Source organism: Camelus ferus, chromosome 18, assembly GCF_009834535.1.
Source record: "Camelus ferus isolate YT-003-E chromosome 18, BCGSAC_Cfer_1.0, whole genome shotgun sequence".
In the NCBI taxonomy this organism is placed as follows: Eukaryota; Metazoa; Chordata; class Mammalia; order Artiodactyla; family Camelidae; genus Camelus; species Camelus ferus.
In genome coordinates, this window is record NC_045713.1 from 18,520,630 (window position 1) to 18,543,178 (window position 22,549).

The 22,549-nt window shown below is 46.6% G+C and overlaps 1 protein-coding gene and 1 non-coding gene across 8 annotated transcripts in view; both read right to left on the reverse strand.

Moving 5' to 3' along the window:
* The window catches only part of SRCAP (Snf2 related CREBBP activator protein), a 30,372-nt gene extending 8,096 nt beyond the window's left edge, over positions 1–22,276 (reverse strand). Inside the window, exons 1-25 of one of the 7 annotated variants that reach the window (XM_032460443.1) lie at positions 21,933–22,264; positions 20,400–20,473; positions 19,571–19,833; positions 18,044–18,295; positions 16,383–16,568; positions 15,995–16,135; positions 15,011–15,233; positions 14,618–14,895; positions 13,873–13,966; positions 13,646–13,735; positions 12,959–13,147; positions 12,546–12,871; positions 12,266–12,443; positions 11,561–11,697; positions 11,154–11,323; positions 10,868–11,060; positions 9,283–9,419; positions 9,008–9,194; positions 7,341–7,510; positions 6,688–6,953; positions 6,192–6,479; positions 5,503–5,664; positions 5,038–5,223; positions 4,555–4,821; positions 2,701–4,208 (exon numbers count right to left, since the gene is read on the reverse strand). In XM_032460443.1, coding sequence (XP_032316334.1) covers positions 2,701–4,208; positions 4,555–4,821; positions 5,038–5,223; positions 5,503–5,664; positions 6,192–6,479; positions 6,688–6,953; positions 7,341–7,510; positions 9,008–9,194; positions 9,283–9,419; positions 10,868–11,060; positions 11,154–11,323; positions 11,561–11,697; positions 12,266–12,443; positions 12,546–12,871; positions 12,959–13,147; positions 13,646–13,735; positions 13,873–13,966; positions 14,618–14,895; positions 15,011–15,233; positions 15,995–16,135; positions 16,383–16,568; positions 18,044–18,295; positions 19,571–19,624 — 5,682 coding nt within the window. In that variant the 5' untranslated portion in view covers positions 19,625–19,833; positions 20,400–20,473; positions 21,933–22,264. Of the gene's footprint in view, positions 1–2,700; positions 4,209–4,554; positions 4,822–5,037; positions 5,224–5,502; positions 5,668–6,191; positions 6,480–6,687; positions 6,954–7,340; positions 7,511–9,007; positions 9,195–9,282; positions 9,420–10,867; positions 11,061–11,153; positions 11,324–11,560; positions 11,698–12,265; positions 12,444–12,545; positions 12,872–12,958; positions 13,148–13,645; positions 13,736–13,872; positions 13,967–14,617; positions 14,896–15,010; positions 15,234–15,994; positions 16,136–16,382; positions 16,569–18,043; positions 18,296–19,570; positions 19,834–20,399; positions 20,474–21,638; positions 21,876–21,932 lie in introns of those variants that run through there. The other 6 variants (XM_032460442.1, XM_032460441.1, XM_032460440.1 and 3 more) reach the window with 6 other exon arrangements.
* LOC116657701 lies at positions 14,057–14,187 on the reverse strand. The gene has a single exon (XR_004312897.1). It is a non-coding gene; the product is annotated as a small nucleolar RNA SNORA30/SNORA37 family (small nucleolar RNA).
* Positions 22,277–22,549: the final 273 nt, after the last annotated feature.

Below are 22,549 nucleotides of genomic sequence, written 5' to 3' on the forward strand. Positions count from 1 at the left end.
GGTAAGTTCTCTGCAAGAAGAAACTGATCTGCCAAAGCAGATGCTTAAATATTCAAAATTAAGATGTACATATTCAAAGAGCTTACAGAATGGATAATTTATGAGAATTTTCCCACATAACACTTAACTCCAGAATATCCAAGTTAGTTTACCTTTCTGTAGTAGAACCAAAACAATAATTAAAATCCCTCCTCAAATTACCGATCAGGATACAGAGAGGTTAATCAAATCCACAGCAGGTTTCTGCCAAGGGCCAGGCTGGAATGGGGCGAGATGGGAACAGCTCACCAGACAACTAAATACCATTACCCTGAGAGAAAAAAGGGGAGTGCCCTCGCTGACAGGAAATCTGTATGACTTTGACCCAATCCTTTCCCATAGCTGTGATTCCAATTTCACAGGCTATAAAGCCACTTCTTGTTACACTTACCACACTTGTAGTTTTACATTTGTATGATTCTTTGATTAATCTCTTCTACCTTAAGCCCCATGTAACATGAACCATATATGATCTTGCTCACTGTAATCACCCCATATCTAGCTCAGTATCTAACAGCAAAAAGTAGGTTCTCAATAATATGTTATTAGAATGAACAAATAATGGAGACGGGACCCCAGAAGTTGGTCCTGAAATAAAGCAGTGTCCCAAGTCTCCCTTCTTGACTGCCACCTTAAGCTTGACCTCTTGGCTCCTGGTAATCTAAGTGAGGAAAGAAAACATCCCAGCAGAGGGAATAATCATTAAGGCCAGCTCTCAAAAGTAGTAGCAAAAGAGAAAATATTTGCAAATCATATATCTGAACTAGGACTTGTATCCAGAGTATCTAAAGGAATAAAATAAAATAACCCAATTAAAAAGGGCAAAGGATCTGAACAGATATTTCTTCAAAGATACACAAATGGCCAACAACCACTGAAAAGATGCTCAACATCATTAGCCATCAGCAAAATGCAAATCAAAACCACAAGATACCACTTTACACCCATCAGGATGGCTATAATCAAAAAGACAATAACAAGTTTTGGCAACTATGTAGAGAACCTGGAATCCTTTTAAGCTGCTACTGTGGATGCAAAAGGTACAGCTACTTTGGAAAACAGTTCGGCAGTTCCTCAAATGGTTAAATACAGTTACTGTAACCCAGCAATTTTACTCCTAAGTTTATATCTAATATAACTGCAAACATATGAAAGACACAGAATCTTATACATAAATGTTCATAGCAGCATTATTTATAACATTCAAAAAATAAAAACAATCCAAATGTCGCCCAATCAACGGGTGAATATATAAAAAGTGGTATATGCATACAATGGAGTATTATTCAACAATAAAAAGAAATAAAGCACCAATACATATATATTAGTTACAGCATAACATGGATGAACCTCAAATATATTAAGCTAAGTGGAAGAAGCCAGTCACCAAAGACTACATGTTATCACTCCACAGTAGGTAAATCTACAGAGATAAAAAGCAGATTAGTGGTTACCTAGAGCTGAGAGGAATGGAAAGGTTTAGGGATGACAGCTATGGGTATGGGATTTCTTTCTAGGGCCATGAAAATGTCCTAAAGTTGACTGTGGTCATGGTTCCCTAACTCTATGAATATACTAAAAGGCATTGAATTGTACAGTTTAAGTGGGTAAACTGTATGGTATGTGACTTACACATATCTCAAAGTGTTTAAAAGAAAAATTAGTGTCAAGAAGCCATTACCTACTTGCAGAGTAATGAAAATTCAGCACAGACCATGGGGTTGCACCCTTGGGCTAGGGACTAGGTTCTCTTCTCTCTACTTCCAAAAAGCCAGATCAAAAGTGGAATCAGTGGCACTGATGGAGGGTGGGGAGCTGGGGCTGAAGCAAAAGATAAGCAGCAGCTCTATTACCAGAGTGAGAAAAAGGTAAGAGGACCTGGAGGAACTCACAAGCTCTTTCTTCTTAGTACCTCCTGGGTTATTTACTCTGAGTTGTAACTTTAACTTAACCAAACATATATGGCAACTATGTATGACAGAAAAAAATGGCTACCAGAAAGCTCATGAAAGGACAGGGAACAGAATTCTTTTTATTGACTACTTATCCACCATGAAGGTAAAAAACTACAAGAAATGACTATCAAAGTCAGAGGCTTATGATCTTTAGGTAACTGTATTCTGTGGTGTCACTTCTCACTTAGAAGTTCAAATGCTTGATGATGGTGATGGTTTCAGCAACTGAGAAATATCTTCCTGTCCCAGAGGACTGTCTCTTTTGGGAAAGAGAAAGCAATGGAGTCAGCAATCTGTGTTCTTCCAAGTTGTGTAACCTTTGTAACATCATTTAGTGGGTTAGTTTCATCTGTAAAATGGGGCAATTAGGTGACGACACTAACTCAAAAGAGTAAGCAAGAACCAAAGAGGCCAACTGTAACAAGAAAACCTTGAACACAACGGTGACTAATAGTTTTAAAAGTACATTATGTCTTCACTTACTCCTCTGAGAAAGGTAGAACATGATTATTTCCATTTTGTAAGTAAGAGTAAGGGCCCAGGGAAGAGAAGGGTCTTGTCCAATGGCATTCAAGTATTAGGTGCACAAAACTAGACTCCATAATTTACCAAGATAAAAGTGACATTACTTTGTTCCATCCACTCTATCAACACTCCAAAGAAACTCAACTTCTTGTTTCCTCTCCTTTGAGGGAGTAAAACTTACCAGATAGAAAGGGGAACGAGGTGGTGGTGGGGGCTGGCGTCGAGGTCGGGGACCACTGAACGAGGTAGCAGTGGAGGGAGGGCTGGGGGGACCAGAGCGTAATGTCAGTGTCTCAGGTTCATCCTTGGCAACAGGCAGCCGGGATACCATGGTGACAGGCAAAGGAGCGGCACCAGATGTTGAAACCACAAGGGAGGATGCCTGGGAAGCTGGGGCCTGTGTTGAGACTGGGGCCAGTGCCAGAGTCTGAGCTGCAGCTGAGCCCAAGGTGGGCACTGGAACTGGGGCCGGGCTCAAGGTCAATGTTTGCACTGAAGCTGGGGCCAGGAGTGAAGCAGATGATGATACTGGAGCCAAAGTCAGCGTGTGAGCTGGGGCCGGGCCCATTGGAGAAACTGGAGCCAGAGGGGGTGCTGGAGCCAGAGACAGCGTCTGAGATGAACCCAGTGGTGGTCCTGGTGCCAAAGACAGTGTCTGGGCTGGAGCTGGTACTAGGGATGATGCTGGAGTCAATGACAATGTCTGAGCTGGAAAGGGCCCTTGGGGGTTCCCAGTTCCCAAAGAGAGTGTCTGAGATGGAGATGAGCCACCAAGTGTGGATGCTAAAGCTGGGGGTAAAGCCAGTGTCTGCGCAGAAGACGGACTCGGGAGAGGTGACGGAACCGAGACTGGTACCATAGTCTGAGCTGATGATGGAGCCAATGCAGGACTTGGGGCTGGCAACAGTGAAGAAGTTGAGGCTAAAGAAGTTCCTGGAGTAGATGATGAAGCCAGAACTGGAACCGAAGTCTGTGATGGAGCCAGGACAGGAGTAGGACCTGGTGATGGAGCCAGGACTGGAAGAGGAGCCAGAGAAGGAGCTGGAGAAGGAGCCAGGATTGCTGTCTGTGGAGCCACCATGGGAGCCAGAGAGGTGGCTAAAGCCTGAGATGCAGTAGGTGCTGGAGCCAGAAGGGAAGCCTGAGCTGGAGCTGGATTTGGTGTTGCCGGAAAAGGACTGGCCAGAGCAGAAGCTGGCACCAGGACGGGTGAACATGCTGGGGCCATGGCTGAGTTCAACCCCGAAACATGTGAAGAGGCTGGAGCCAATAACAGAGGGTGACCAGGTGCCTGAGACGGGGACAAGGATGGAGTTGTGGCCAAACCTAGAGTTAAGGCTGACGCTGATGGGGAAGCCCCAACTGGTGCCAAAGAGGGAGGACCAGGAGCCGCTGAGACAACAGGTGCCAGTGCTGGAGTCACATTGGTCAACAGAGCTGGGCCTGAAGCCGAAACAGGCAAGGGGGCTGAGATGGGGATGGTGAGTGGAGCTGAGGCTGTGGCAGGAAGCGCTGTGGAGACGGAAATGGGGAGTGAAGACGACACTGGAACTGAGACTGTAGAAGTCACAGGACTAGCAAGGGGAGAGGAGTTGAGAACTGGCAATGGAGAAGAAGCTGGCCCAGGGAGTGAGGATGACACAGGGAGAGGAGAAGAGATGGTCAAAGGAGCAGCTCCGGGTGCTGAAGCTGTGGAGAGAGAGGATAAGTTAGCCCAAGAATTCTTTTCTTGCTCCTTCTATTACCCTACCCACCCCACCCCTTCCCATACTCCCAATCTTCACCCGTGCCCCAGAAGACCTTCACTCCCAGACTATGAGCTCATAGTCAAAGAATCTGACAATTTAACATTTCCTTTCCTTCCAAGGTTCCAACTAATGTATCTTGGAGTGAGGCAAGGGCTCAGCAGCCCATTTTGGAGACCCAATGCAACGCGTTCAGTATGCTGATGATGAAGGGATCTGTTATGATTAAGAAACCCTCTGGACCACCCTATTCCCAGCAAAAACTTTTGGCCTCAGCCATTTGGACTCACCACTGACTTCAGGCGAAGGACTGTGGACAAGCTTGAGAAGGGGCCTCACCAGAGTGGACGTGGGTATGGGGGCCCGGGCAGCCCCCAGAGTAGGTGTGGGTAGCCGGCCAGGGGTTAATGTGGGGCGTGGAGTTAACACAGCTGGAAGCCCAGAGCTCGGAGGCCGGGGTGCTGGGGCCAATGGAGGAACTGGAGTCAGTCCATCCCGAGGGGCCTGTCTCACTACAATCTTCACCACGCCTGTATTATTCACCATGGTTGGTGGCACTGCAAGAGGAAGCTACATTGAGGGGAAGGTAGAAAAGAAACAAGAGACCCAAAGAATGGAAGAAGTCCAGGGGCAGGAGAGGGTAGCAGACAGATATCAGATACTGGCAAGGGAAAACAACACTGAGGGAAGGCTGGACAGATAGTAGCCCAGGGCATGCCCGTAAAGACCAAGGCCAGCAAGGGCAAAGTAAGTAGGAAGGCCAGGAGCCTCACCCTGGTTAGCAGCAAGCGGAAGGCTGAGGCCAGTGGGGGCAGGGGTGGTGCTGGGGGTCGAAGAAGGCAGCACAGAAACAGGGGTGGGGCCAGGGGTCGGGGCCACGGCCTGGATGAGGGCCACATGGGCAGGCTGGCTGATGAGGTGGTGCTGCCCCCCTGCTGACACCAGGTGCACCACATTCCCTGGGTTAAGGGAAGAGAGAAAGAGAGAGAGAAGCAGCTATCAGCCGGAGGAGGGCAGAGGCAAGGGCAAGAGAAGAGAGGAAGAACAGAGGGAATAGCTTCTCTAAAATGGTCTCATCCCTATATTGATCAAAAGACGCCCCACCAACCATTCCCCTTGGACTCACCCACCAAAAGCTAGGGAAAGAAACATAAAGGCTGACATCTGAAGAGAGCCACAAAAACAAAGGCACAAGGAAGAGGAGGAAATAGGCAGGACAGGGGATGGGTTTTACCTACTTTGCAGCGGGCGGGGTTGCCCCACAGCAAGCTGGCGCACCTGGGCACCAGTCAAAGTCAGCTTGTTGCCCTGGATTTGGAAGGTGAGAGGTTTGCTTCCCCCTGCACTAGCCACTGGACGTTGTGCCAGTGAGGCCAACTGCCCGATGCTGACCACTTCGCCTGCTATGAATAAAGAAGGGGCTTAATGTACATGAGAATCACTCAGCTTAACGTCACTTCACAGACCTACAAGAGGCACAAGACTCCAGCTTCTCTAACTCTTCCCCTCAATTTACTAAGTTCTAACAAGCTCAGCCTCCATCTACATACAGCCTTTGAGCTTTTGACATGCTACTCCTTCCGATCCCACTTGTTTGCTTTGCAATCTTCTTTACATCCTCTAATAGCTTGCCACCATAGCGAGCTAATCACCAATCCCCTCCTCTACACTGCCTCTTACTCCCAATTTTCTACTGCTAGGCATACAACTATTTACTCATCTATGTGTCATCTCCCCCACTACAGACTGTGAACTACTTGAGGGCTCTTACCTGATTATGAGTTACCAAAGTCTGACAAAATACCTAATAATAAGCTAGCTACCTAGAATTCAATTATCTCATGGTCCCAAGCTCTTCTACAGCTCCATGGCATATAAGCCTTTCCTCCCTCAAGTCTTTCACCCTCACAGAGCCCTGGGAACTTACAGGGCAGGCGAGCTTGCATATCGGGAGACAGGATGAGGCGCTGTGGTGCAGGAGTAGGTGCTGGTACTGCCGTGGTGGGAGCAATAGCTGCGGTGGTAGAGGTGGTGGTGGCGGCAGCGGAAGGGAAGGCATAGCCTGGTGGCACTGTCAGGGGCTTCAACAGGCTGGAGGAGCCTGGGGGTGGGGCAGGGCTCAAGCGAACAGGGGCAGGTGGGGCCGGCTTCAAGGACAGGGTTGGTGTGGGAGGCCGTGAGGTCCCACTCAGGACCCCCAGAGGGGATGGCAACACTGTAAATACAAAGCAAGCACCGGTCACATAAACCCTGACTAAAGCCTTAGCCTGCTCAGAAAGCCTCCATACTTAATCCCTTCTAGCCCATCAAAGATCGCACCCGTCTCCACCCCAGCTCCTCAAACACTAATTTCATTACTTCTCCCCCAATCCAAGCAACCGGCCTAAAGTACCCCCCAGCATCCTGGCTCCCTTGCAACTCACCCTGGGGGAGAGGCCCACTGTTTGGCTGCAGTGGGGGCAAAAGAACAGGGCCAGGAGGCCGGGATGCTGGAATAAGTGGGGGCCCGGCAGGCGCGGCCGACACCATCAGTGGTGCTGGCAGCACTGGGGGGGTTGGGCCAGGGGTGGGCTGGACTGAGAGCTCAGGGCCTGGAGGGGGTCGGACTGGGACAGGGCCCAGGGGGGTCCGTGGACTGTTCACCACCACCACTGTCCGGCCTTCTTGCTTGGGCACTGGCTGCAACATCCTATGAGGAAAAAACAAGGGGATGGGTAGGGAGAAAGATTAAGGAGTAGGAAAAGAAAAAATAAGGAAGATGAGGTAGAAAAACAGAGATTATTAAAGCAAAGGAGGGAAAGGGAAGACCCAAAGGATAAAGAGGGAAAGAAATCCGAAATAACCGAAAAGCACCAAGCAGAGGAAGGAGGGGAAAAAAAATCAGTAATACAACTGTGGGCCTCTCCCAGGACCATCTTCTAGTTACTGTCTTCCCAGTCCCTCCAAATATTTTGTATCCATCCCATATAAACAACTCAAGCATAGCCTCCATCTTCTTCCTTTCCACCCCAATTCTCCCCAGCCAGCTGCAGCCACTTTTTCTAGGAACCCACCCCCTATTCTTCAGCCCTGGTACCTGTTGACCTTCATCTTGACTGGCTTGGGCCGGGGTGGGGGATCAGGAGCAGTAGCCACCTCTAGTAGAACCCGGCGGGAAATGCGGTGCTGGGGTAGAAATGTGTCAGCCTCGTATCTAGAGACACGACCCTCCAGGCCAATGAGATCAAACCGACCCATGTCTATCCTCTGACGTAAGAAGGAACACAAAAGCATGGTGTCAAAAGGGTCAATGTGGCAATGATTTCTTGAATATGACACCAAAAGCACAGACAACAAAAGAAAAAATTTGTAAGTTAGGACTATATTCAAAGGACACTACCAACAGAGTAAAAAAGCAACCTACAGAATGGGACCAAATTATTTGCAAATCACGTATCTGATAAGAGGTTCACATCCAGAACACATGAAGAATTCCAACAACTGAACAGAAAAACGTAACAATCCAATTAAAAAATCTGCAAACATCTTGAATAGACATTTCTCCAGAGAAAATATACAATGAGCAAAAATAAGCTCAACATCACTAATCATTAAGGAAGTCAAAATCAATGAGATACCACCTCACACCCATTAAGGTAGCTATTATCAAAAAACAGAAAACAGATACTGGCCATGATGTGGAGAAATCAGAACCTTTGCAAACTGCTCGTAGGAATGTAAAATAGTGCAGCCGCTATGGAAAACCAGTACGGCAGCACCTCAAAAATTAAAAATAGAATTACCTTATGATCTGGCAATTCCATTTCTGGGTATATACTCAAAAGAATTGAAAGCAGGGACTTTAACATATGTCTGTACACCTAGGCTCATAGTAGCATTATTCACAATAGCCAAAAGGTGGAAGTAACCCCAGTGTCCACTGATGAATAGATGAATAAACAAAATGTGGTGTGTATATATACGTATATATGTATACGTACACACGCACGTATGCGTATACATGTATGCACAATGTGCACAACAGAATTATTTTTCAACTTCAAAAAAAAAAGAAAAAAGGAAATTTTGGCACATGCTAGTATATGGATGAACCTTGAAGACATTCTAAGTGAAATATGCTAGTCACAAAAGGACAAATACTGTATGATTCCACTTATATGAAGTACCTAGAATAGTAAATTTAGAGAGAAAGTAGAATGGTGGCTGCCAAGTGCTAGGGATAGAGGGAGAATGGGGAGTTGTTATTTGATGGGTATGGAGTTTCAGTTTAGAAAGATGAAAACATTTCTAAAAATGGATAGTAGTGATGGTTGCATAACAATGTAAGTGTATTTAATGCCACTGTATCATACACTTAAGAATGGTTAAAGTGGTAAAATTTGTTTTGTGTGTTTTACAATAATAAAAACAAAAATCTGAGGGGGAGATGGCCAAAAAGAGGGAAGGAGTAGAAAAACAAAATATTTAAGTATTATTAATATGCCAAGTACTTCTAAAAATATTAATACCATGTTCACAAGCATACTGCAGAACAGGCCTCATACTCCCTGTTTTGAAGGGCAAGCTAACTTAGGATTAGAGATTAATAATTAGCTTGCCCAAAGTGACACAGTTAGAAAACAATGAAACTAGAATAATGCTGAGGTGACAGGAGAAGTAAGGATGCAAAAGGTCAGACTCCGGCCTAAAGAAAAGAGGGGCAAGGTTGAGGCAGGGCCAATAACTTTGGGGACAACTGCTTACCTGGAGAGGGTGGACATCAGTGGCCCTTAGCACCAGAGAGGCGGTGCTGAAACAGATGCCTGGAGTGATGAAGGGGGAGGTAACAGGTCGAGGGTCAAACAGGTTTGGATGATTGCAGACTTTTCGAAGCTGCATCAAAATGTTGATGACGCTCATGAAGTGGCCAGTGGCTAGTGTCTCCTTAGTTCTGGGAGAAAGGAGAAATAAATGGGGCATCTTGATAATCACCTCTGCTCCAGTCTAGGGTCCCAGGCCCACCCTCAGTCCTCCCTTACGTGGTCTGTGCCATGAAGTCATCATAGAGACAGCGCTGGCGCTTGGAGAGCCGGCAGCGGATAACATGCTCATACTTTTTAGGCATCTGCTTCTCAACATCCACCTTAACTCGGCGCAGCAAAAAAGGCCGCAAAACCTAAAAGCAAATAAGCAGGAGGCTGACAGGAGAACAGTGGGCACTGAGCCCCAGCCTAGACCCTCTAGCTGGATCTTGGCCTGATGACCAGCAGAGCGCTGGCTTAGCTCATCAGTAAATGATCATGGAGCCATGCAGCATGCAAGGAACCAATCACACAAAGATGAGTCAAGTGCAATCTCTCCTCTCAAGAAATTTACTATAATGAAAGAGACAGATAGAAAGATGATGATACCACAACAATAAGAAGTGATAAAAGAAAGCACTCAGGTCAGAACAACTAACTATGCAGAAAGGATGAATCAAATTACATTTTAAGGAGTCACTGTAAATTTACAAGATTATGAGAATAAATTCACATGAGGAGCTAAGAACAAAATTTGTGGCACTGACAGCAGCATAGAAAACAAAAGGCAAATCTGAGCTCTCAAGAAGTAAAACCTGATAGGACATAATCATCAAGTTCACACAGAAGAAGTGAAAGAAGATAAAATGGAGGAAGAGATATAGTTTCACTAAACCTACTGTGGTAATCATTTCATGATGCATGAGAGACAAATCATTATGTTGTACACCTGAAACTTATACAATACTGTATGTCAATCATATCTCAGCAAAACGGGAATGAAAAACAATTTAAAACATTTAAAAATTTTAAAACAGAAGACGTAAACTTAAGGAAAACTTCCTGGTTTCCAGTCTGATTTATCAAAACAATAGCATGATTGACCAAAATGGACTAGAAATAATAGGTTATAATGCTTGAGATGTTTGCCTCAGAACAGAGTGAGTTCAAGAGGAACTTTTAATGTAAGACATCATCAGAAATTTAAATACAGGTTGAGAGTCAAGGAATTATGAATGAGTATGCCTATGAGATATGTAAATTGGGAGACAAAAAAAAAAATCAGAACGCTGGGAGGTGTTATTTAAAAGCTGGACGCTGGACGAGCGAAGAGGAGCCACAGAAGACCAAAAAAGGAAAAAAAAGAAAAAAAAGAAAAAGATGATGACAACGACAATGAAAACAAAGAAAGAAAGAAAGAAGGAAGGAAGGAAGGAAGAGAAAAGGAAGGAAGGAAGGAAGGAAGGAAGGAAGGAAGGAAGGAAGGAAGGAAGGAAGGAAGAAAGAAAGAGGAAGGAGAGAACACACCAAAAATATGAAGCTGTGAAAGTCAGGTAAAGAGAAATCCAAGCCAGGAACTGATCAGCAGTATCATTCTACTCAGAGAATAAGAACAGAAATGTCACCATTAAAGAAAACTAGCAGAATGGTGATGAAGATGAGGTCACTCAATCTGGCAGTGGGTTAGTCACTGGAACACCACAGCCTGACAATTGGATAAATTCAGCCTAGCACTGACTTCTCTCTCCCTAAGGGTTTTCTGGGTATTGCCCTTAGTTCCCCACCATTCCCAGCACTCTTGACAAACTGTTACAGTCCCTACCTTGTGGAGACGTTTGACTAGACCTTCATTGTACTCTTGGCTGCCCTCAATCATGCCAGTTAGGGGGTTAGAGAACCATTCTTTGAACTCGCGATGAGACTGGAAGACATGGGGCATCAAAAAGTGCATCAAGGACCACAGTTCCATGAGGCTATTCTGCAAAGGTGTTCCCGTCAGAAGCAGGCGTCTCTGGCTGCAAAGAGAGGGAAGATGGTCAGCAAAGTCCCAACTTTCCAACTCTTCAAGCCAAGTTAACCCTCCCATGAATTCCCATCTCCATCTTTACCTGTTGAAGTTGAGCAATGACTGCCAGCGCTGTGATTTGAAATTCTTGATGTTCTGAGCCTCATCCAGAATAAGATAGCGCCAGTTCTTGCGGCGGAAGGCCTGGTGGTCCTGCAGCACCAGCTTGTAAGATGTGATACACACATGGAAGGCATTGGGCTTGGTCCAGCCCTGCAGTATCAGGAAAAAGCAGACAATGGGGTGAGAAGAGAAGAGAAGACAGGACAGGACAAAAAGAAGACAACCTAAGGTCTTTAAAGGACAGAAATCACATTGGGAGGAAAGAGGAAAGTCCCAGGAGCAGAAAGGGCAACAAAGAGGGAAGGGAAAGGAATTCGTTTGAAGAAAGGACCTTAAAGTACAGGAAGCATCAATTGGGGAGGGGAGTGATTACATGGGGGGACAAACCTGCCGCTTGAGCTTCCTCTCTTTCTGCGCTCCATAGTATGTGAGAATTTTAAAGCTGGGGCACCAACGTTTCAGCTCCATCTCCCAGTTCAACATCACACTGGTGGGGACAATGATCAAATGGGGACCCCAGTTACCTGTTTAGCAAAAGAATGAAAGATGTACAACATGGTGACTATAGTTAATAATACTGTATTGCATATTTGAAAGTTGCTGGGAGACTAGATCTTCAAAGTTCTTGTTACAAGAAAAAAACCAAATGTTTTGCAACTATGTATGGTGACAGGTATTTACTACTCTTATTGTGCTAGTCATTTAGCAATATATTTACAAATACTGAATTATGTTGTACATCTGAAACTGATATAATGTTGTATGTCAAATAAACCTCAACTTTAAATAATAAAGTAAGATTCAGAAATATTTAGGACAGAGGAATCTTTAAAAAGATGAGAGGTGGTAAGGAATTAGTAACTTTGGGGTTCTGGTTCCTCACATATTAATTACCATGACCATTTTGTCCTAATGGCCCTTCCTAAGAATTCTAGCACCTATATTGATCCCTCTATACAGTTACTGATCAGAGTCAATGAGCTAATTAGCAGCAAAAGACTGTTTCACTATGCTACAGCTGAAGTCACCATGAAACAAGCTTCCCAAGGAATTAGCCAAGGAGACACAAAAGGAAGAGCCTTGCTTAGTTACCTTTCTCACAGGCCAAGTGGGCAAGCAGGGAGATGGTCTGGATCGTCTTGCCTAATCCCATTTCATCAGCAAGAATGCCATTAAGTTTCTTCTCATACATAGTAACCAGCCAGTCCAGCCCAATGTGTTGGTACTCCCGGAGCTGGCCCCGCAGGAGCAGGGGGATGGGTGTCTTCACCTGGCACGGAGGAAGAGAAGTATCACATGTAACTGAGGCATACGTCACTGAGAAACAAGAAGGTCAAGATATGAGAAAGCAGATGCTAGGGCCTGAAAATACCTGGGTAGTAGCCAAGGTGTAACCCTTGGGCTGGAGACTTTCAGCTGCTGCAGCGATGTCAGTAATTTCTTTCTTAGGGCCTAGAGTGGTGGTGGGCCCTGGGGTGGGAGGTCCACTGCCCCCATCTGCCTCACTCTGTTCTTCATCCCGGGCAAGCAAGTACTCCACCCCAAAGTCATCATCTTCCTCTTCCTCGTCTGCTTGACTCTGTGACTCAGACTCCTCAGACTCCTCAGACTCAGATTCCTCTGATTCTGAACTTCCACTTGTTTCTTCCTCCTCTGACTGCTCATCTTCCTCATCCTCACTCTGCTCCTCAACAGAGTCTAAAGCACAAGACCAAGGCTTAGTGTTCACCATACCGGTTTCAGTGCCCGCCCTCCCCAGTTCCTGCCTCATGACCACACATTCACCTGACTGACTGCTACTATCCTCTTGAGGAGCCTCTTCAGCTTCTGCAGCCCCCTCTGGTTCACAGTCAGAGCTGTTAGGCTCAACTTCATCTTCATCGTCCTCTTCACTACTCCCAGAACCTGGGGCAGAGGCATCAGAGGCATAGGCTCCAGCATACTGCTGTAGTAGCTCCTCCATAGACAGCTCACCTGGATGAGAAATGGAAGGTAAGCCTTAGGCCTCAAGGAGAAGGAAGGAGGAGAGGTCTGAGTGGTGCCAATTTATTCCACCTCAGTCTCTGCAGACACTGCTAAGCCTAGGTCTGAGGGGAGGCAAAAGAGTTTACTTTTAGCACCAGCTACTAAGGCCAAGCCCCATAACATGGGCTACAATCATGGACAGAGCTGCCTTCCATTAGGAGGGACAGTTATCAATCTGATGAACCTCCCCTATAAGGTCAAGTAAAACATGGCCAGTATCCTCTTCCAAAAGCTCTTCCCTCCACTGAGCTCTCACATCACTTTGTTCAAACTTTCATCATAACCGTAATATTCTACTTGTAATTATTCATTTATATATCTGGCTTTGTCATATTAGACCTAGAGGTCCTCCAGGAAAGATAAAAGTGTCTTATCCATCTCTTTATCTCTGGCACTTTGCACAGAGATAACGAGCGGATGCTCAGTAAAACGCGTGGTGAGTGTCACCTTCTCGTGCCAACTCGCTCAGCTCCATGGCATGATCTACATCCCCTTCCAACTGCTCCTCAGCTGCTATGGTATCCTCTTCATCCTCCGCTAGGAAAGAGAATGAAGCAAGATCAATGGGAATACAGGTCAGGATACAGTCCAAGTGAAAGAGGTGAGAAAGGCTGAAACATTAGGTCCACACAATTCAAGGGGTAAGAGGCAACAGCATAAAGTACAGGCCTAACCTTCATCCTCATTGGCGGTAAACTCTTCATCTTCCTCATCTGGATGCCAATGCTGTTTGTTGTGCTGTGTGACAGAGGAGGGTGGGGGCTTTACCTGTATCGCAAAGGATGAAAAAGGAGAAAGGCTAAAGTTAGAGCAGCAGGAGAAAGGCACAACATTAAATTAGAAATCACAGAACAGTCTCTCTGTCCCACTGAATGACAGTTGCCACTGGCACAGTTCCAGGGCAAGGATGTAATCAAAGGTTTTCAATTTCAGCACCAGCTACCAAATCCTTGCCCCACTGCCTGGGGGAGGACCTGTGAAAGTGCTAGAAAAGAATCACACACCCACAACACCAACCCCACGCACTCAGACACATGGAGAAACAGACATCTTAGGTCCAAGAGAGACTTCAAGATTACCACTCCAGATCCAAACCTACAAACCAGCAAGGGATTATTAGGGCCATTTCACATAAGTGACAAGGGCCAAAAGTAAATAAGTATTTTTTTTCAAGGTTACTCATTAATTCAAAGAGTAGAGTACAGTACACTCTTCTAGGCATCAGAATGTCTGCCTAGCTCAGACTGTAACTTGCCCCAAACCCGGATTCTCTCCAATCCATCCCCAAATGAAAACCCAACTGCTCAGACCAGGGAGAAATCCTGAAAGCCACAACCAGCCTCATAGACCAGAACTTAGTCCTAGAAGCTCCTCCTCTGCTCCCTCTCTGAACTCACCCTCTATCCCTATTGCCCATACCTTCAACACCTGAGATGGCTCCTCTTCACCACCTTCTTCAGGCCCATCTCGGGTGTCACTATTGCGAGATGAGGGGGGTCTCAAGGGGCTGGAAGGCCCTCCTAGCAGCTGAGGGGGGAGGGAACGGAGCAGCTCTTCCAGTGGCAATTCTCCCTCACGTCGAAGCAGCTCAATCTCACGCCTCTGGGTCTCTGCATCATTGCCTTCCTGTTGTTCTTCAACCTCAATCGTTTCCTCATCATCCTCTTCCTCCTCCTCTTGGGGTTGGAAGTCCCCATCTATAGCAGGAGAACAAGGTCACAAAGTCCACGGGGCCCTGCAAGCCACAGGGTGGGTTTTCAGCTCTGGAAAGGGTACATGAGGAAGAGTAACAGAGCCAAAGAGGACACACACCTTCATCATCCATCCGGGAAACTGGGGGTGGAGGACTAGAGGCAGCTGAGGAAGAGCCAAGGCAAGGGGAGGAACCAGCTTTGCTGGAGGCTAATGGCTGGTTGAGGCTCTGAGACAGAAGATCTGAGTACTTTTCAGTTTGCCCCACAATGAAGTCCAGGTGCAAGTCCAGAGCTTTTTTCCGCTTTTCCTCAAGCCGAGACTGTTGCTTAAATTGCACCACCTGTCACAAGCATAAAATGGACAGGTTACCAAAATAATCTTTTTTCCATGTACTCTTACTCAACATTTAGGGAAGTCTCCTCTATGCCAGCAGGACTAGATTTTCAAGAGGGAAGAGCTAAATGACCTTTTAGGGTGCCTCTGAGGAAAGCAGAAAGAGAACACGGGGGAAAGAAGAGCCAGCTTAGCCTCAGGCAGCGGGAAAGATTTACAAATGTACCTGGAGCAGAACCTTAAAGATTAAGTAGATGTTCCCTAAGTGGAAATGAGGAGAAAGACATTCCTAACAGCTGAAGAGCATGTGTAAATGGCCACAGATGTACAAAAGAATTTTTGAAGTAGAAAAGAGAAACAACTATTAAGAGGTAAGAATGAGAATACAGACAGAAACCAGGTTAACATCTAAGAAACAATTACAATTTAATATATGGGAACAATTCAATTAATGAGAACTTTGATGGTACTTAAGTAGATAAAGGGTACAGACGTGTTTTAGAAAACACATGCTTACTGCAAAGGACAGATGGCCTAGAGGGGTTAAGAAGTCCTATTAACAATCCCCAAAGAGAAAGCCCTTCTTTTTCCACTGTACTTTTTCCTTCCTCATAGCTAGAAAGGTCCAACATATAACAAAAATGTCATTAGAGTTGCTTGAAAATTATAATACTTACACTCTGAAAGAGAAATTTTGATCATTCCTGCCACCATGCTATCCACTTACCAAACTCAAGGCATTTCCCTTTCCCAATCCCTGTTGCCTACCTTTTCCACGTTGCTCCAGAACTGCCTAACATCCTTGGCCATGGTGGAGGCGATTCGGCGCAGCTTGGCTTGCTCCTCCCTCCGGGCCCGTTCCTCTTTCTGCCGCTGCTCCTCGTGGTGCCGGATCACCATACGCACCACCTGTGGGAACAAGGAACCAGCATGGAAACACTTGAAGGCCAGACCCTCAGCCCCTCCCCAAGTCAAAAGCAAAGAGAACAGTCAAGGCCAAGAAAGCTGGGAAGTCAGAGCTTGCCTCTTGAGACTATGGGCATTAATTAACTAGCATCTTACTGTTATGATTTGTTCTCTTCCATCCAACCCACCCATCAAAGAAAACCAAATCTGAAAAAGAAATGGAAAGTAGCAGACCCAGTAGAGGACATACCTTACGGGCCACACCTCGTTTCCAACGGCGCTCCTGAGCAAAGTCAGCAGAGAGCCACTGCATCTCCTCACACAGATAGTCCCAGTGGCCCTTGGGGCGGGGAGGCTCGGGCACTTTAGGCAGCCTCTTCAGTGACCAGAAACCCTCCTTCCGCAGCTCAGCAATCCGGGTCTCAATCTCAGCTTCCTAGCAAGGGAGAGCCAGGTCATTCAAGTTACTGGACATACACCCCCACCTCGTGATCAGGGCTGAAGTCCTGAGTTCTGCTATGTAGGTATAGGCACTGATTGGACTGAGTGCTTTATGTGTGTCTTGAGTTCACATCCTAACCCTGCAAGCTAGTATTATACTCCCTTTAGGTGAGTGGGAAAAAAAAAGATCAAGGATGTTAAGTGACTTACCTGAGATTACACAGATAGGAAGTGACAGGGCTGGGACTTAAAAATTGGCCCAATGACTCCAGATACCAGATTTAATGCTCTTTCCATTATTTCACACTCTATACCCTATGAATGTAGGCAAAACTTTGGAAAATATATCCCAAAGGGAGTTTCCCAGAGAAGCAGGGAGAGCATTGCTTCCTTACTGACTCTAGATACAAGGGATCTTAACTGCTGTAGAATTCTACTTACACAAAAGTATGTTCATGCTTAAAAATACGCTATAAAGCCCAATTTATACAATCTTGTTTATTTTCAAAAAGTTCTACTATTATAAAAATGTATTTTTTCTGTAGAAAATACTGAAATTATGTACAAAAAGATTAACAGTATAACAAAAAGGTAACACCGTCTGGGGGAGAGTATAGCTCAGTGGCAGAGCACATGCTTAGCATGCATGAGGTCATGGGTTTGATCCCCAGTAGCTCCATTAAATAAAAATAGTAATAATAAATAAATAAACCTAATTACCTCCCCACTAAAAACAAACAAAACAAAAGATATCACTGTCTCTTTATTGATTATATCTCATAAGAAGAAAAATAAAAGCTCTTGAAATTTATATTTAACAGAAGTGACTTAAAAACTCAGGACAACTGCCCTCATTACCCTTGTCCTCTCCTGACAAACACTAAATCAGAAGAACTAACAGTCACAGATGAGAGGGAACTATACGGCCTGAAGGTGAAGGAAGCATCAAGAAAAGACATAGTTATTAGATCAATGGCTCTCAGATTTGAGTATGCATCAGAATCATCTGCAGTGCTTTTTCAGACAAAGCACTGGGCCGCATCCCTAGAGTTTTAAATGGGTAGGTAGAAAAAGGATACAAAGAATTTGCATTTCTAATAAGTTTCCAGATAATGCTGATGTTGCTTGCCCAGGGAACACACTTCTAGTAAGTGTAACAGAGACTGTAAGTAGCAAATGAGAAGTAGACACCAGTAACTCTCAAGAGCCTCATAGCTTACAAAGTACTTTCATGTCTATTTTCTCCTTTAATTTAAACCTTTTAACAGTCAATACACTATTACACCATCCCTATTCTACAGAAAAGAAAATGAGGCTCAGAGTTCAAGCAACTTGTTCAAGAGCATGTAAGCCAAGGCAGAGCCTATATTCTAAATCAATGATAAGGAAAGAAATATAAAATACCCATGAGACATACGAGTTCAGGGAAAAAGACTCCCAAGAAGCCTCACAGGCCTTTCTAATACGTACATGTTTGGCTTGCTCTGCAATCTCAGCATGGCTCTTCTCCCACTTTGGGCCCTTGTTAGCCAGGTCAGCAGCCTGGGGTAGGTTAAACCCCTCCAGGGGCACTGTGGCACCATCTGGGGGCCCTGGAGGTCCATCCAAAGAGGAATCTTGAGCTATATGCTGCGGGGAGATGCCACCTGCCCCACTAGAGGCTGGGGAACTGGATGAGGCAGGGGACACAGGATTGCTGCCTGTCATGCCGTCCGACACCATCTAGAAAAGGGGGAAATGACAGATAAAATGAATTCTTAGCAGCACTCTACCAGGGGATTTAAGCATATTATTTCATTCAATCTTCACAAGAAAAAACTCTGGAGTAAGGTATCAACCTCATTTTTATAAACACAGCGCTTGGGATTTAATAAGTTTTAATAAGGTGCTCAAGGAGGCAAAGCCATGTTTCCAGTAAACACTTGGCATGCAAGAGGAATTGTAGCCTGACATTTACATAGTTCCCAAATTCAAGACTACTACTATAGCGTATGACTTCAAAATTTTAATGATCCTTTCAGGACCTCAATCATTTCACTCATATATAAACAATTCCGTTTTTCCTTCCTTTTCACAGCCAGTATGGCAGATTCATCTATGCAAGTAAATTTAAGCCTCCACCAAATCCAAATCACATCAAAAAAGCCCAAGATCACCTAAACCTCTGTATGTTCATCACCATTCTTAGCAGGGAGGAATAGCTCAGTGGCAGAGTACATGCTTAGCATGCACAAGGTCCTGGATTCAATCCCCAGTACTTCCATTAAAAACAAACAAAAAGTCTTGGTAGTTTCCTTTACTGAAAGCGGGAAGAAAAGGAAAGGATTGGTCACTGTTCTTAAACACCCACCTATTACAAGGTACTGCACAAGCAATAAAAAGTAGAGAACAAAGTTCTACTTAAATGTGGACCGTAAGGGAACTCATGAAATTCACTCTGGCACACAAGCTTCACAGTATGCCATTCAAATTCCTACCTCAGCTAAATGACAAAAGACTATATGTCGCAGAATTCCCTTGTTTCTCAGAATTACAAATATCAAACCTACTATAACCATCAAAAGTCTACTGTTCACAAATCTAGGTCTGTCCAGTTTCAAAAGTCATGATTTCTTTTCCTACCTCCTGCACTCCCTTGGTATGAGAAAATAAACATTACACACCATCCATGCTAATCTTGTTCCAGTTCTGAAAGAAACTGAGCTATTCTCAAAGCACACAGTCTTAGAAGGCTTTTGTCCCAAACTCCATTTCCAACCCGGGTTAATTCCACCTTTTTCAGGCAATGAGGAGTTTCCATACTCTTAGAGATCAACGATATACTAATGTCAAGCAGAATATTAGTATCCAACAGGCCTGACATGAGATTAAAGATTCTCCAAACTCAGCTACCCAGGTATTTATGAAAATATGGCCAAGACCTGCCACATTTCTTCTGCCTCAGAGTCAGCAACCCACAAAGTAAAAGCAGAGAAGGAACCTTCCCCACTTTCAAACCTGTGTTTGCAAGATTGGGAGCTGAGGGTGAGCAGGGGAGGGGCTGCTCTGCATGGTCCCACTCCCAGGCTCCTCTTTGGATGCCTGAAGAATGACTGGGTTGTTGTCACCACTGCTGCTGGCCGAGGGGCTGGCGTCCGGCTGCAGGGCATGCTGGGAGCTGGCCTCATTCTGGGCCACCGGCCACCGGGACCCGCCTTCCAGGGCCCGGGGCCCACTAGGGCGTCCCAGCCTCCGCTCAGGTCCACCGGCCTCTGGAGCACCTAAGGTAGGATAAAAAGAGTAGAAATAGGGTTTAGAAAGATTAAAGAATCTTTCAAAAATCAGGAATAACATTAAAGAATAAAGATACATAAACATAATGATTATAGCTTACATTTCTTGAGCACCTACTATGTGTCAGGTACTTTACTGAGTACATACTTGATGTGTTCTATAATCCTCACACCTACCTTATAAACCAGATCCTCTTTGTACCATAATAAACGCTTATTTAGTTCCCTCTACATGTTGAGGAAAGAGCCATGCAGAAAAGACCACTGACCTAAATGGAGCTTATATTCTAATGTTTCTTCTATTTCATAAGTTAATAATTAAGAACACAAAGAGACCAAATGACCTGCATAAGGTTACACAGTAAAGAACTAGAAGGAGGTCTTAAATCTTGATAGTCTGATGCCAAAACCCCGGGAAAAATGCTGCTCTCCTTGAGAGAGCCGAGGTGATCAGATCTTTGTATCCATAGTCCCAGTTCCACTGTTGCACCACTATCATTATCTCAAACTTCTCTCCCATTAACATCAACAAGAAATGGTATCTGAGCCCTCACCTGTGTGAGCTGAGACCACACCCCCTGTGAAAGTCTGTACTTCCACGGTGCCGCCGTACTGAGGGGAATCACGCCTAAAACAAAAAGTAGGGGAGGAAAACAGCAGTGAGGAACCAATCCACATTTAACAATACCCATCAAAACCTTATCCACACCAACTTTTGAGGCTTTCAAATATACCCAAATCAGTTATAAGGCTGAATAAAATTATCATAGTAGGAAAAGCTCACATTTTGGAAAAACAAAAGCAAATCATTTTGTAAAAACAGAATTCCCTAGGGACATGAGATTCTGGCTGGGAGAGGGAGAAGCAAAGAAGTGAAGCCAAAAAAAAAAAAAAAAGTTTAAAAAGCTTAAGTGTAAAAGGTTCCAACCACTGAATGGAGAGCAAATAACAAAGCCAAAAAAGCTGTCACATTCAGAAACTCAGAAGGTGCTGGCTGCCTGCTCTCCTTTCCAGTGAGGTGTGAACATATGATAATCTACCCTTCCTCAGGACTGGGCCCTGCGACTCGTATACCTGCACCATGAGACACTTCCCCAAACAAGAACTACAGCAGGAGGCTTTAGAGGAGCAGTCAGATGTGAGGAAGGCCGAACAGCAAAGAACTATACCCCGGAAATAGGCAGAGTAAACCCACACAAGGCCCGGAAGTGTTTCCCCAGTGTTTAAGGAAATTCCTTAACCACGGTGCAGCCTTTGATTAACTCCCTCCTCCACAACAGACTCACTGGACTCGAGCTAACCAGAATCCGAGAAGCTTAAACTCTTGACCTCACGCTTTATCACTGTCTCCCAACCTGTCCCAACAGCCTGACCCAGCGTGACCCCTGACCTCTGCCCGAGGTTGCCACTAGCCCTAAGGTAGCCCCGCCCCCTCCTGGACTCCCACCCCACCCAACGTGTGCGACAGATTGGGGGAGGGGCCCGCGCGTGCGCGCCTGGAGGCGGAGAGAGCCGGCTGCGCGCACCGCCCGGGGGCTCCCGCCAGAACCCAAACCCACGCACACAAGGGTCGCAGGGCTGGAAAGCCTCTCATCCCTGCCCGTTAGGGAGCTCCCCCCAACCCCAGCAGACCGCGAAAGGCTGAGACAAGGGAGGGCTCGTGCCGCCAGGTCCTGGCTCCTGACTGGATACGGTGGGCGCGCGCCCCGACTACTCGTCCCACGCCCCCCTTCCTCTTCCCGCGCGCCCCTTGGGGGGGGGGGGCTGGGGTTGGTGGGCGGGCAGGAGCGCACCTGGGTCCGTTCTCTCAGGGCTCGCTCGCTCGCTCAGGCACGCGTGCGCAGACAGGCGGGAGGGGAGAGGAGACGCGCCTGGGTCCAGTGCCGGCCGGCCTGGTCCCCCTCAGCCTGTCTCTATGGGCGCGCGCCGACAGCCTCGCGCACCGGCCCCGGGGCCCCGGCCGAAGGTGCGCGCGCAGCACCCCGGGAAGGTGGGAGGGGAGGCGATGGCGGAAAGATGCGCGCGCAGTCACCAGTCAGGGGAGGGGGAACTGCGGGACGTCCGCCATCTTGTCTCCCTCTCCTTACCTGCGTCCTCGGGGGCGTGCGCACCACCCCCCCTCCCGCCGAGGAGGGGGGAGGGCCCCCTCTTGGCTGCCGCCTTCGCGGCCTTTAAATTCCCCTGGGGCCCACGGCTACTGCCACCGCCTTGCTTCCACTGCTTCCTCTCACGCCACGGAGATGCAGGCGGCGGGTGGGAAAAATGGGAGACGCTACTCGCAGCGAACCTCCGCCGCCGCTTCCGAGGCCTCACCAAAATGGCCGCCGCCGTCTCGGCCGCCACCACCAACACCACCGCCACCACCACAACTCACTATCGTTACCGCCGGCGCGGCCCGTTCTCTCGCGAGAGACAGTACTGGAGGTTGGGGGAGCGGGGAGGCTCGCGTGCTAGCGTAGGGCGCTGCCTGAAACGCAAGGCAAACTGGGAAATGTAGTCTCTCTGGAGGCTGCGCGCTTGTCCCGCGGCAGAGCGTCTTTATCCTCCACCACTGAACCTGCCGCTGGGGCTGCATTGCGGCTGCCAACTCGGACCAGTCCACCCCCCGCACCCAGAGAGCTGAAGCAATTTCTACTTCAAGTAAGATATCAGTGGAGCCTGGGTCTCTGGATTCCCAGGCAGTCTTCTTATGTAGAGCTGCTTC